The sequence below is a fragment of the Indicator indicator genome, chromosome 14, assembly GCF_027791375.1.
Source record: "Indicator indicator isolate 239-I01 chromosome 14, UM_Iind_1.1, whole genome shotgun sequence".
Lineage (NCBI taxonomy): Eukaryota > Metazoa > Chordata > Aves > Piciformes > Indicatoridae > Indicator > Indicator indicator.
In genome coordinates, this window is record NC_072023.1 from 7081287 (window position 1) to 7096205 (window position 14919).

General features: G+C 53.1%; 1 protein-coding gene across 1 annotated transcript; it reads left to right on the forward strand.

The window, feature by feature from the left end:
- The first annotated feature begins 137 nt into the window (after positions 1 to 137).
- On the forward strand, positions 138 to 13385 carry LOC128971302 (uncharacterized). The gene is made up of 2 exons (XM_054386803.1): positions 138 to 387; positions 12871 to 13385. Exons 1-2 carry the CDS (start codon positions 138 to 140, stop codon positions 13383 to 13385), a joined length of 765 nt encoding a protein of 254 aa, XP_054242778.1.
- The last annotated feature ends 1534 nt before the right edge of the window (positions 13386 to 14919 follow it).

Genomic DNA, 14919 nt, shown 5'->3' on the forward strand with positions numbered 1-14919 from the left:
CAGCCCAAGTTTGCTGCAGCAGCAGAGCGTCTCCTGCTGCCCCCGAGCCCCGGGGAGACTCGAGATTACGGGGATTGAATAACACACGGCACAGGCATCACCCACAGCGGTGCCTCCCCGCACCCTGCCCTTTGCCGATGCGCCAGGACCGGGAGGTGGAAAATCACCGCTGGTGGGGGGGCCGGGACCCACCGAGTCCTTGGCGTCCCCGAGGAGCATTCCTGCCAGTGCCACCTGCTCCCCTCTCACGTGGCTGCCGCCCTGCGCGCTGTTGGCAGCCCCGGCGGGGGCGAGGGGCGAGGCTGACGCCACAGCCGTGGAGGGACGGCCAGTTCTTCCCACCCTGCCTGCGGCCAGGCACCAGCCCAGGGGCCGCCTGTGGCCAAGGTTAGCTGCCTCCCAGACCTTCTGCTTTTTCCTTTGGTTTCTATGGCCAGCGTCCAATTCAAACACGGCCGGGAACACGCTTGCCCTGGCCCTTGCAGAGCTGTTCTTCCACTGTCCCCCCTGCTGCTGCCTGTGTTGCCGCCTGCTTTGTCACCTCCAGAAACCTGCTCTGCTTTTTGTAAGGCTGCTGAAGGATGAAGCTTTCAACCCCACAGCCCCACAGAGTGATGCCCTGGTGAAGGATAAGCCCTGGATGGCACAAATGGTTCTTTTGAGTTTGCTACTCAGTGAAGGGACAGTTTCTGTGTGGCCATTCAGAGAATCACAGAACTATTGAGGCTGGAAAAGACCTCTGAGATCACCAAGTCCAGCCTATGACCTAACACCACCACTGTGTCAGTGTGACAGTTTCAAACCATCACAACCACATCAGCTAAACTATGCCACCAGCGCCACATCCAATCTTTTCTTAAAGACCTCCAGTGATGGCAACTCCACCACCTCCCTGGGCAGTCCATCCCAGTGCCTAATCAGCCTTTCTGTGAGAAGTGCTTCCTAATATCCAACCTGGTGCAGCTTCATATCATGCCCTCTTGTCCTGTCACAAGTTGCCTGACCCCCACCTGACTACAACTTCCTTTTAGGTAGTTGTAGAGAGTGATAAGGTCCCCTCTAAGTCTCCTCTTCTTTTGCCAGTGGTGGTTCCCCTCTGGGGACACAACCAGTGGCAAAAGTGACTCCAGCATGTCAAGTGTGTGTGCTGAGGATGGACATGGGATTTTTTTTTTTTTTATTCCCTCAAGAAACCCTCAGGGGCATGGCAGTAGGTTGGGAAAAGAAGGTCTCTCCAAAGAAAGTTCAGGGTCAAGTTTTGCAGCTTTGCCTTGAGGGAGGGGCAAGGAATGGTGCAGGTGAAGGCATGGGGGAAGTTGCTCCCTCCTCACCAAAGGCTGAGGAGGTGAGTGTGGTCCACACGTTAGTCCACAGTTGCTGGGACCTAGCTAAGGGTTTTTTTTGCTTATTTTTGTTGGCCTGGCTCAGCCTGCACGCTGTTGGTGCATCCTGACTGCTGAAAGCAGCAGATCCCTGGGAGGGAGCATGTCCCTCCCACTCAGCAGGGTGTTTCCACCAAGGACGAAGTTTTCCTTTCAGTGAATCAGCCAGAAGCTGCTTGCAGAAGGTGCAGCTGGGGCTTTCATCAGGAAAGAGAACCAAAAAAGACCTGCACAAGGTGATGTGTAGAGAGGGCAAGGAGCAATGTCGCTGCATCAGGACACACTTCTTCCATGGGCCTGGCTTTGCCTGTGGAACTTCTCTCAGCAACTGCTGCTCCTGCCTGGCCTGATCTTCCTGCACTCAGGTTCAGTGTCCACACCTGCTGCTCTGGGCTCCTGCAGAGGCCTGAGTGATGTCTCAGCAGGCCTTGGCACTTTTCCAACATCTATGGAAGTTGCCTTTTGTCCCGTGCCCAGCACCTCTGCACAGCAACTGGCATGATGCACAGGCATCAACTGCAGAGCCTGTGCCTGCTGCTGCAGAGGCAAGCACTCGCACCGTGCATAGGGCAAGAGAGGGGCAAGGGACACAGGGGGGTGGGTGAGGGGCAGAGACCTCGTCTGCCAGAGGAGCACTGGGATTTACATCCTTGAGGGGACAGAATGACAGCATGGCAGAGAACACAGGGGAAGGGATCAGCAGAGGTGTCTGGAAGACCATGATGACAAGTCAGAGAAGGACTGAGGAGCAGAGGGAAGGAGGACAGCAGCTTGGGGACATCTGAGGTGTTTACACACAGGTGCAAACATTGGAGGGAGGCTGGAGCTTCCCTCTTCTTTCACCACCCAGTGAAACAGTAGATGTTCCTGGGCAGCAGCTGCACAGGCCTCCTTCCTGGGCAGCACAGCCCAGTGTCACCCATCCATCAATGCCCAGCTCCTCACGTGTCACACTCTTGTGCGATCATCCTCTGACTCTCCCTCTGGGCTGGTCATGACGTGGTGGTTCCCCTCTGGGGACACAACCAGCTCTTGCAGGATGCCTGTGAATCATAGTGCTGCCATTGCCTCCAGCTTGGACATCAGGATGCTGAAGCTCAGGGAGGGGCTGCAGCTCCTGGGGACCCTGGGTGCCAGGGGTGGCATCACAGACCCCATCCACCCTGGGAGCTGCTCCTAATGGGAAGAGAGATGGTGCAGGACAAGATAGTGACAGGTTGGGGGAACTCTTTATCTCAACCCAGAGTTTTTCATGTTACTTTCCCTCACTTTCTATGTGGAAGCAAGCAGAGGCTGTTAACCCTTTACAGCACCTTATCCACCACAGCCACACCAGTCATTACCAGTCATCCAGCAAGGAAGGGAAAGGGCTTAACAAAATGAGACACAAACAGGCTCCAACAAAATAAACATGGCAAGGACACAGGTGGGCTGTGATGCTCCAAGGCAGAGCTGAAGGTGCCCAGTGCTGCCAAGGAGAGCAGTCCTGCTGTGTAAGCAGTGGCTGCTGGACAGGGCATTGACTGCTGTAACCTACAGCCTAAGTGCTAACACATCAGCATGGGGAACCACAAATTGCTGATTCTTGGAAACATAAGCAAAGAAACTTTCCCATATTCCAGGCTGTGAATCACAGCACAAATCAAGCGTAGAAAACCATGCAAGAAAGACTTCACTTGGTCCTTCAGACTAGAAACTTCACTGTTGAGACTAACTGGTCAATACAAAGCCAGATAAGAAAGATAATTTTATTCTAACACAGAGTTTGGTTTTAATCTTGGAGTTATTTTCTTCCCCAAAGGCACAGTGCTCTGAAACACATTATTTTTCTCCATGGAAAAATAACTTTTTCTGGGGAATTCTTTGAACAACAGAAGTAGAAACCTTCCCAAAGGTAATGCTTACAGACGTGATAGCTCCATAGCAAACAGAGTAATACAGCATCTGAACAGCATGCACTCCATCAAAGTCACATTAGATTGGCATTTATGGTAGGAGAAAGCCACTGACCACATCTCTTCATCACACAGATATCCAGCACCCAGAAAACGTCACAGCTGAGGAGATTTGCCTGCTTTGTATTTTTAAGACAAACCTCCAGGGTTCCCAAATGTGCACCTTAAAATTCTACAAAAGGACCTCAGTCCATCCAACCTTGGCCCTAGTAGAATGCCAGAGACAGAAGTGCTGACTCAACTAAGCACACACAGCAACTCCTAAGAGCTGCTGTGGGGACTTGGAGTGTCTACCAGCAGCACCAGATTGGTCTCTGCCCCCTGTCACTGAGCGTTCCTGGGAAGCAGGATAAACTGGTTGAACAAGGTCATTTGAGGACCACAACAGTAATCTGCAAAGCATCACTAGGAAGTGGAGATCTGTGTTAGTAACTGCTGTGCTGACCCTTCCCTTGCCTGGCCAGTAGAGCTTCATTGTCCAGAACCAGTCAGGGCTGGACGTCTTTAACATACCTGGAGCGTCCTGCAAAGTTGTGCAAGTGACTTCCCTGCTCTGCCCAAGCTGCTCTGCCCAAATAGGATTGCAACAACTGGTGGGAGCTGCCCATCACCATGAGGAAACTACAAAAGCAATACCACAGGACCCTGCTGGAGGACCCCAGTCACCTCAGTGGTGTGGCAAAGCTCCCAGAAAATGGCTGAAGGTGTCTCCTGGCTTCCACAGCCTGGGAGGTAAAAGGGAGGGTCACTCTGTTTGGCTGGTGTTATCCAGTGTGACCTCCACAGAACTGGGTGCAGAGCACTGGCTGTGAACTCACAAAAACAAACCCTGCCCAGGCATTCTTCTGTGCTAGAACTCTGTTCAGGCTCCCCCATTTTCTTCACTGCCTTTAATTTTGCCCTCTCTCCCAGCAAGTTCTGCAGACAGAGAAGGGTCTTCATCACAGGCTGTGCCACTGCCCTGCAAGTTGAATGCACAGAGAGCTCTTCTCTTCCCATGCCTGGTGAGGCTGTTGGTTGCCCTCTTCTTCACCTGAAGACATTGATGGGGGAATTAGTAACTGCTGCTCCTGGAGGGAGCTACATTTCCTTCTGGAGTTAATTGTCACTTGGCAGGATCTTACTCATCTTGTGGTGGCAGTGCTGGCTTTCCAGTCTCTGCTGCCAGCAAAGCAGGCTGCAGGGCCGTGGCTTCCACCTTACAGCCACGCAAAAGCCTCCTGCCCAGGGGTACAGCTGGCTTCACTCCCGCCTGGAGCCTGCCCTGCCAAAGCATTTGCTTGTGCTGGGTGGAGGCTGGCCTCTTCACACCTTGCCAAGCAGAGCAGGATGGAGCTTAGGCAGTTAAATGCTCATGCTAAGCCTGTCTGCTCTTCCTTGCAGATGCTCTTCAGCAAGCAGGCTAGAAGGGAAGGTGAACTGATGCAATGGCATCTCTGTAATGGTTGATGTTACAGACCATAGGAAGACTCCAAGAGTGTGAAAAATGTTTCTCTGCTCTCTGGCAATGAGACCAGCTAGTGCCACCATGGGTGCTGGTATTCCCTGATGGGAACTTATCCACCTTGGGAACTTGGGAAGCACTCTTCTCTAGAGCCCCAGCCTATTCCTCTCCCTTACCTCTCTCTCTTCCTTATACCAATTGATTATTTTCCCTAAATGCTGTGGCTGATGCTGGGAGCAAATAGCAGCCACCAACAGGGTGCAAGGGAGAGTTCTACCAACAATAATCAGCCACATCTCCCCCTGTAGTACCTTTGCCTCCAGCTGGACCTATTCCTCCTAGGCCATTCACCTGGGCTGATTCTCCCCCCACAGCTCCTCCTGGTCTTCTCTTCCCACACATGCCCTTCCTGCCTGGCAACATCTGCCCTTCATTTTACATTTGCAAAAACACCTAGATGGCACATAGCTGGGGGACTCCATCACTGCTACAGGGGGCAGGGGGGCTCCAAGCACAATGAGGGCACTGGCTGCATGCTGGTGCATCTTGGACCAGGTGGTTTGGCTGGCAGAGGTGTCCCAGCTCTGTTAGCACTGCTGCAATAGCCCAATTAGTAGTTCAGGTGTTGCCATGTACTTGGCTATGGCCCAAGAGCTAATGACAGAGCAGGTGGCAGATATGAGGATTGCAGAAGCATGGCTGGAGATGGGGGGAGCTTGTTCTGAACAGCTTGTTGAGACCAGTCTCTGCTGACCAGCTGGGATGGTAGGTTTTGCAAGTTCTTGCTTTATGAAAGTCTTCAAAACACCCTTCAGCTTCTGAAGGATGTCGCAGCTGCATTTGGCTCTGCCACTCCCCCCTGGATGTCCAGAATTTTCCTGAGATTACTGCAGTGACCATACCCATGACCACTGGCTTATAGCATGAGGAAAACTCATTAAACCTCAGAGGTGTTTAATCAGAAGCAAAGCAGCAATGGGGCATTGACACACCATGCATGTTGATGCAATATGGTTCTAGAGGGACATCAATGTCATGGTCTGATGAAAGATGGGTCTGTATTGCCAAATCCCTGCACTGCATGGCTACCACAATGACCTGAGGCACCTGGCAACTATTCACCCCAAAGCAAAGGTGTGGAGGGAAGCTGGGAGGGAGGAGAGCAAAGACTGAAGAGTGGCAAGGGAAAGGAGAAGTGTACAGGCAGTGCAGTGAAGAATGCGTAACCTGACATGCAGCAAGAGCTTGAGGAGATTTTTCCACATCAAGTTGAAGAACTGGTTGAAAAGAGGCTTAGAGCTATATCCAAAGAAGCTGTGGATGCAGTTTGGCTCCTGCTGTGCTTGCAGGAGTTTGTATATTCTTTGTAGGCAAACAGGATTATGTGGAGCTACCTAATGTCGTCATTCAGATCATTTACTAATGGAAACATTGAGCATGGCATAATTGCCCAGGCCAAAAGGGAGGGAGGTTTTTGCCATCACCACACTGTGTCATCTACAAGTACAAACTGCTCCTGCAGTACTCTGTGTAATGCAGGACTACAGGTGTAGCTCTCCTTGCTTATGTGCACAGAGGAATCACAGAATCGTAGCATGTTAGGGTTTGGAAAGGACCTCCTGAGATCCCCCAGTCCAACCCCCCTGCTGAAGCAGGATCACCTGCAGGAGGCCCCACAGGAACCCATCCAGGTGGGTTTTGAAAGTCTCCAGAGGAGGAGACTCCACAAACTTTCTGGGCAGCCTGTTCCAGTGCTCTATCAGGATATACAAGCTGCCTGAATCTTTCCCATCCCAAGTTCTTCTCGTTGCTGTTTTTCCCCAGGACCTGCTCCTGCTTCTGTTGTGCTCAATATGAGAGTTGACTTCATTAGGACTATTATGGCCCGGGAGTGTCAGCTCCTAAGTGAGCTGTGAAGGAAAGGGGGCAAAAGATCTGGGTTTGGGTCTGTGTCCACTAAGTTGATGCCTTTTTTTTTCCCCAATGGCTCCAAAAAACACCTTCAAGACCGCTGAAATACAGCCCTGTCTTGAGCTGTGTGACAGTGGGTGTCAGGGCAGCCATTTTGTACTAATAACAATAATTTTGTACTAATACCGTGTGGCAGTAGGGAAGGCAGAGATGACTAATTAAAATGTTGGGGAGATAGTCAAGTCATGAGAGCATTACTCAAGTGCAATTTAGCTGGGAAGCTGCAATTCACAGCTCTGCTATTACAAAAATACCACCACAGGACTTAATTCACCAGACATCATTGTCAAGGTATCAGGTTATCATCCCACCTGAAAGCAGCTCCAGGCTACCCATCACCCAGCCTGAGCATCGGTTCAAAGCCATCCACAGAGCATGGCCCCAGCTCCCAAGTGCTTGCTGCTGTTTCCAGCAATCATCTTTTTTTTTTTTTCTGGCTTAACACCTGGCAAGACCAAGATGTCCCAGCTTGCAAACAGGCTGGTAGCTCAGTGTGGCCTTGCTCAAGATCAGGGTAACATTCTCAGCCATGGGAAGCGAAGTCCCAACGCTGTACCATTCCTCATGTAAATATTTCTTCATGCACTGTGTAATTTTGCAGCTGTTGCTCTCTGTTCTCAGCCCTCTACATATCCTCTAAACGAGAAGATGGTGAAGAAACTACAAGCTTGGTGCTTGTTATTCGGGGGTCAGACCACAGCCCTGAGTGTGTCCCCACCACTGCAGTGATGGTTCCAAAGTGTGCAGGGCCCTGCAACATGTGCACTCGAGGCAGCAGAGGGAAGACAGGCAATAAAGATCAGCCTGTGTGGCCTGATGTAGATTAACGGGAGAGCTGGTGCACGAAGCACGTGTCTCAGCAGCCAGGATCCCTCCCCTGCTGTGTCAGTCCCTGCTTTTACAGCTGCAGCAACAAGTAGCAGAGGTCTGGTGTGGTGGAGCTGCGGAGGAGGAGGGCTTAGCTGAGAGAGGTTCAAGCCACAGATGGCTTGGAGCCCACGGTCTCGGGCAGAAATTGTGTTTGGGGCTGTAATATGGTTTGTAGGAGTTGGAGGGCTCTTTTATTGACAGCTCCAGCACTGCTTTGGCTAGTGGCCACCACTGACTGGTGAATGAAGGGGGAGAGAGATGAGGCAGTGCAGGGAGAGGCAAAAGGACAAGCAAGAGAACAGAGCAAAAGACATGTGAACATCAATGTCCAGTCAAGAGAAGAATTAAGCACAGAAAGCAAATAACATGGAAAGAGGGAAGACCAAGGAGGTTACAAAGGGAGAGATGAAAGACAGCAGCCCTCTAACAGCCTAGAAAAAGGAGGGAGAAAGGAATTGGGCTTGGAAAGGACAGGTCCCATACCTGGCACAGTTCTGCCCTGCTGTTGCTGTCTTGGAAACGATGACTGTGGCTTTTTCTGGAAATGCTTAATGAGCAATTAGCAAAAATATCTTGCCTGATACCTTTTGTGACATTTTGAAGCTAAATGACACATGTTACAGGAGTGAAAAGTGATCCTGTTTGGGCTCAAGGAGGCATTGCAACCCCTATCAAAGATCCTGAGAGGTTAATGCAGAGCCAGGCCTGCACAAGAGGCAGCAGAAGCAGCCAGCCTCTGGAGAAGGGTTGGAAAACATAGAGGGAAACACAGCTGAGATCTTCTGTCTAGCTGACCTGCACATGGTGCCCCTGCAAAGCTCTGCTCTTTCAGCTCCTCACCACTGACTGCCAATGCAAACACCACTCTCACCAGTAATGCCTCCTTTTCCACACACTAGAAGTGCTTGGTCTTGCGTCAGCTTGGCCAGCAGCAATCCCTCAAACCTCTTGCCAAGGCACAAGGTGAAGGGCCAGTGGTTGTCACTACCTCTACTCCATGGGGCAGGATGAGTGGCTCATCCTGAGCACAGTGTGTGCCCAAGACCTCAGTCAGTGCCAGTAGGGTGCAGGGGGGAGAATGAGCTTCCCTGAGCCTGGTCTCATTCATAGGCCAGCAGCGTCACAGCAGGTCCGGCTGAGTGATGTGGAGCCAGGGAGGACATAGAGTGGGACTTACTCATTGCTCTAGGAATGTCATTCCTAATGGAAAGCATTCTCACATAGTAATTAGAATATGCCATAAATATTAACTGGCTGACATTCATTTCCCCAACGTTTATTAGAAGTATATAAGAATCACAGAATCACAGAATCAACCAGGTTGGAAAAGACCTTTGAGATCATCAGGTCCAACCTGTCACCCAACACCATCTCATCAACTAAACCATGGCACTAAGTGCCTCATCCAGTCTTATTTTAAACACATCCAGGGACAGTGACTCCACCACCTCTCTGGGCAGCTGCATGAAGTTTCAAGGTTGGATACCCACTGCTGCTCCAGCACCAGGAGAACCCAAGAATCATCCCAGCACCATCCCCGTGCCTCCAGGTGATGCCTCCTTTGCAGCAGGTGGCTGCATGGCTGCCAAACCAGCCCCAGGCTTTCCAAACCCCCAGGTGCCAACACAGTGACGTATGGGTGGTTTGTGGTTATGGAAATAGCTCAGCACCGTTTGAGACTGGGATGAGCTGCATTGTTCTCCCCACTGATGGGACGAGGGGGGAAGCTGCTGAAAAGTGCCAAGATTTGCCTTTTCTCCAAGAGAAACTGAACAGGTCTCAACTTTTCTTTCAGCAGCCAACCCTCTGCCTGCAAACTCTGTGTTCTGACTGCGCTTTCTTTCTCAGCCCGCGCAGCACAGGCACGTGGCGGGCGCTCAGAAGACACACTTTAAATAACCACACCACCATGACTCATGCCTTACCCAAGGCAGTCTGGCTGCTGGCATACAAAGCATGAAAGCCAATGATCTTTGGAAGAAGAGAGAATCCTACAGTGAGCAGACATATGGCTCAGTTCCTGGCCAGAAGGTGGGAGGGGTGGAAATCTTTCTAGATGAGATAGGCTGGGAGGCTGAGGCTTACAGGTACAAAGTGGCAGCCTCCCTAACACTGCCCAGCTCTGTCCTCCTGACCTGTTGCCACATGTGCAGCCTCTTGCTTCTGGAATGTCTCCGAGTCAGCAGTTTCTGGAGCTCAGGGAGGCTCCAGAGGTAATGCAAAGGCATGTGGGAGCAGTGCCCGAGCACAGCGTGGAGCACTCCTTTGCCCTCTGCAGTGTTTGGCTGGTAGCACCGGGAAGGCAGACCTTTTGTTTGCCAGGCAGCCCTCATGGCTCAGATGGAGCTTCACCTTTTCCTCAGGCATCTGAATCACCCTCTGTTTCCACCACTCTCACTGGTCCCAGGACTGCCCTTCTCACCCTACCTCCCTCTCAAAATTCTCATCATCCACTCAGACCCTTCAGCCTCCTCCTCACCCAAGTTCCTCCAGCACTGTCCCTCCATGCACTGCCTGTCCCTTTCCCCCTCTCTCAAACCTGTCCTCCCACACCTTTTGCTCTTCCCTTCCCAGTTTCTAATCCTCCCCAAGAAGATTAGAGCCTCTGTCCTCCTTCACTTCCCTGTGCCATCTCTGCACCCCTCCTTCACCACCTACAGCTACACCTTCCCCTCTGGCGAACAGTAACTCCTGAGGGCTTACTGTGGCATTTCCCCCAGCCCTCTCCACAGCCTCTCATCCCTTCCCACAGCTGTTTGCCCCAGAGGCACCACAGCAGCTTGGCATCTCCTGCCCCATTTCTGCCCGCAGCCCATACCAAGAGGACAGCCTTTGCCTCTGGCCTGCACCCTGCTCTCCCTCACCTCTTCCCCAGCCCACAGCTGCAGCTGGGCTGCCCCTGCCAGCCACGCGAGCTGCGAGCTGCAGCCCAGAGGCTGTTTCCAGAGCCTGGGCTCCCGGGAGCTGCTCATCAGCTTTGGCAGAGCAGCATAAATGTCACGTCCCTGCCTGTTCCCGGCCTGGAGCAGTGCCTGTGTGTCTCCCATTATGTAAGGCATAGTGTGTACGGGAGCTGGGAGGCCTCGGGCTCACTTACGCACCCGTGAATGACAGCTGCAAAAATGAGATGAGAACTATTTTTAAATCTCCTTCCCTCCCTCCCTCTCCAGCTCTTCCCCACAGCTCCAGCCAGGCTGTGTGGATGTCCAGGCCAAGGAGCCAACCACTACTGCTGGGCTCTGCTGAAGTGGTCCTGAGCAAAGGAGGGACATGCAGCACCTCAGCTCGGGGCTGGTGGTGCACAGAGGACACATGCTATTCCTGCTCTCCTTGCCCATCAGCACGCCCTTGACGTCCTCTCCTTCACCTCTCATGGTCCTGCTTGCCGGCAAGACCTGCAGTGCCCCTTCTCCTCCCCCTAGCCTCTCCCTGTAACTTTAGAAAGGTCATTCCCTCCTCTTTGAGCCGCAGGGTTATCACAATTCCTCAGAGCAAAGCGGAAGGGCTCTCGAGGGGGTGAAAGAACCCTGCCTTCTTCTGCAGAAACCTGATACCCAGCACAGCCCTGTCCCTCAGAACAAGGGCAAAAGACAGACCAGAGCAGGGGACTCCACAGTGTCTCATCTCCCACTGAATGCTGCTGGCATGGGGACCAGCAAGGGACAAGCAAGGCAGGTGAGGAAGTGGCTAAGAGAGAGGCAGTGTCAGTCACAGGGAAGGGAGAGGTATCAGAATATGCAGTGTTTTGCCCCAGAAAGCTGTAAGACAGGAGCCCCTCAAGCTGGAGAGATGGAAGAAGACAGGCAGTGAATGGACATTGCCCATGTGCTGCCACTTTGTCTCTTCATAAATCAGTCTATTCAAGGATATACCCATCAGTGAATTGTCTGGAGAGAACAAGTATGAGCCACCACTTCTCCAGGCATTGAGGATGCTCCTCTAGATATCCTTCCTCAGGGAGGATAGAGCTGATCTGCAGCAGGTACAGAGCAGGCCTGTGACTGGCCACTGTGAGAGTGCAGCTTGTTAAAACCAGGAGAGGCTGAGAGGAGGACAGGATCTATGCATCATAAATATATGCTAGGGCAAAAGTCTAATTCATGCTTCTAGAGGCTCATCTGGATCACAAATATATTTAGACTAAAAATTATAAAGAAGTCCCTAGCTAGACAAGGTATAAACTTCAGTGACAGCCTGTCAGGCTGGAAGGTGGGCAGCAGAAGCCTAATTTGGTAAGAGATCCAGCCAGCTGGTAGTCACTGCATGGCAGGAGAGAAGGGAGCTCAGAATGAGCCATACATGTCTGAAATAAAGCTTGCAATCATGTTCCCCAAGCTGCTCCCCAGCAGGATTGGTACAGAGATGAAACCTCAGTGTGTTGCATTCTCATTAGGTTACATGTTATTATTCTGCTTCAGGGGTCCTCCCAGATCTTTGAGGAGGCAAGGAAGAGGTCACCTCTTTTCTTTCTGGGTTTTTAGGAAATTCTTTCATTTCCTTCATCTCTGTGACCTCTCTGGCCAGGGCTAGCCACAGGGCTGGAGTGAAGCAGAGAGGAGGAACTGGGCCACTCCTGCTGCTCTTAGTCATGCTTTGGGTGTGTTTTGACTTGCTCACAGGCTTAAGACAAAGCCAGCTCTAGGCCCAGAAAGGCATTTCCCTTGGGCTTGGTGAGCTAGGGCAACTGGGGAGCTTGAGTTGTTGTTCACTGTGAGGCAGTGCCCTTCTGGGACTCCTTGGCTGCATTTTCCCTATTGCAGGACCTCGGGGACGCTAGAGACACCTCCGTTCTACCCTGCTTGCTCCCTCTGCTGTGTTTGGATCGTTAGGCTTCCGTGCAGCTTTGCCAGGGGAGGTGAGGGGGTGCTCTCAGGCCGAAGCGGTCAGGACATTCCCTATGTGTGGTCTCTACGTGTCCTGATTTGGGCATTACACTATGGTGTGTGGTAAAAAGGGCAGGAGTCAGAAGTCCCAGGCCTGTGTTTCTGTGTGGCACGGAGCCCACAGCATCACATTGCTGTGACAAGATTCTCAGCCCCGTGACTGCCATGCCAGCTATTTTTGCCAGACCCAAGTGCCAAGGGTAGCTGGGCAGAGCCCCAGGCTAAGCTGTCCTGAAGTGGGAGCCTTGGTTAGGGCTGCGGTGGGGTCAGCCCGGGAGGCTGTGGGGATCCATCAGAGGACAGCACGTTTCTCAGCAGGACGGCTAAGCGTCCTCCGTCCCGGATCTCTCACAGGTGACTCGCAGGCCACGACTGTGTCCCACTCAAACCCCTCGGATCGCGTCCTGATCCCTGCCCCGCTTCTGGCCCTCGGCTGGTCCTCCACGTCTTCCCTCCTCCGCAGACGATGTCCGCTTCGCTGCCGAGCGGCAGAAAGCGGAAGGCAGCCGTGCCTAGCGCCGAAGTGGCGGCCCGCGACCCAGCCTCCCCGCCCCGGCCCCGCCGCCCCGGCAAAGCGCCGGGTCCGGACCGACGGCCGCGGGCCCGGCCGGGGCGGTGCACGCTTCCGCAGCGCCACCTGGCGGCGTCCGCGGGAATGCGCATCCCAGCAGCCCCCGGGAGAGGCGGCAGGAGCCCGGCCGGTGGCTGCCGCCGGGCGGACAAAAGGCCTGCGGGGCTGCGCCAGCAGAGGCTGAGCTCGGCCGGCGGGGCGGTGTTGCCCGTGCCGGTCTGCCCGCTGCCTTCCACCGGGGCCAAGGTGGGCCACGCCGAGTGGCGGTACCCCGCTTGCGAGGCACCCAGGTGCGGAGGCCGGGAGTAGCTGGGAAGGGAAGGCCAAAGAGCTTCAAACGCCTCCTTTCAGCCCCGAGCGGCCCTGTCTGTGGCACACAGGAGGCTTCAAGGTGCATGATGCTAAGCCAGAGGGGCGATGTCCCCCTGCCTAAGTGGCATGAGCGAACACTCAACTGTGTCCTGGCTGCATGGACAGGAGAGGTAGTCCCCAGCTCCTGCAGCCACCACTTCTCACCGTGCCCGTGGTTATGTTGAACTCCTGGAGCTCAGCGGCAGCATAAACACAAAACATCGTTTTCCTTCAAAAACATAGGGGCTGCAAACAGCCAAAGCCTCCAGCAGCACTGCTCAGATGTGGGCCCCCACCAGCTATCTGCTGCCTAGGCACTGCCCCAGCCTGAGGACACAGGATGGTGCTTTGGACACCCTGTTGGGCACTGTACAGAGCCCTCCTCTCCCAAGCATCATCACCCAGGTCTAGGCTCTGATGGAGATTTGCTTTCTGCCTGACTGGGAGGCTGCCCTCACCCCCCCTCCAATGGTGGCACACCCCAAACATACTCTTCCTTTCTCAGGTGACACTTTGGAGGCCTGGGCAGTGCAAAGAGTTCTGAGATCTCCTTGTGGTGAAGCCATTTCTAAGTCATGTGCTCTCAGCTCTGCCACTGACCCTGATCTCACAGATTGTGATGCACCAGGCAGCAGGTGTCCTGAAGTAAGCCTGCAGTCTTGTAGCTTCAGGGTGAGAAGGATTTGGAAAGGGCACCTTTTCCTGGGCTGCAGCAGTTTTCCAAGCAGGAGCTGTACACTAGAGCACCTGCTGCTTGCTGGATTGAGGCAGTATGGGAACCTAGAATGGAGGAGGCTACTTCTCAAACTATGGATTGTTCATTTATAGACAGCATATAAAGCCTTAGGTGCAAGTAAGCAGCCAGTAGGATAAAATGAATGCACTGGCTGACTGGTGACAAAGATTAAAGCTGGATGAAACATTTGCTGTTTGGGAGTCACAGGCAACCTTCTCAGGCTTAAGTGGGTTGAGAAGCACTGCAGCACAGGGCACACCCTCAGCACAAAGTCTGGAGCAGGGCAGTGCACTGTGCCATCTATTGCCACTAAACTGTCACCAAGGAGCATGCCCAGGGATCTGGCTCAAAGGCTGGCTGCTCTAGGGGTCAGCTGGGGGTGGGGTGCTGAGCCTGCTCTTGCCAGCTGGAAGCACATTTCAGCATTAGAGCATCCAAGAGCCAGTTTGACCATAAACTTGTGACTGAGCACCAAAGGGGTAAGGTACATGAACTCACCTCTTGCCACATCTGGAATACTGCCAGTACCTTTCCTCTATACTCCACCTACCTACCTCCCAAGCCAGTCTCTTCTGTCTCCTCCCCTTTCCAGAGGTCCCACATTGCCCTTTTGCAACTACCTGACTCCCTGGTCAGTTTGTTCCCAGTTGCCTTCCACAGCTCTGTCATGCCTCAGAAGCGTGATCAGGTCTTTCATGCAGCACTGATCTCCCATTTCACCTGCCCTCCCTCCTAGCATCACAAGCTGGACAGCTA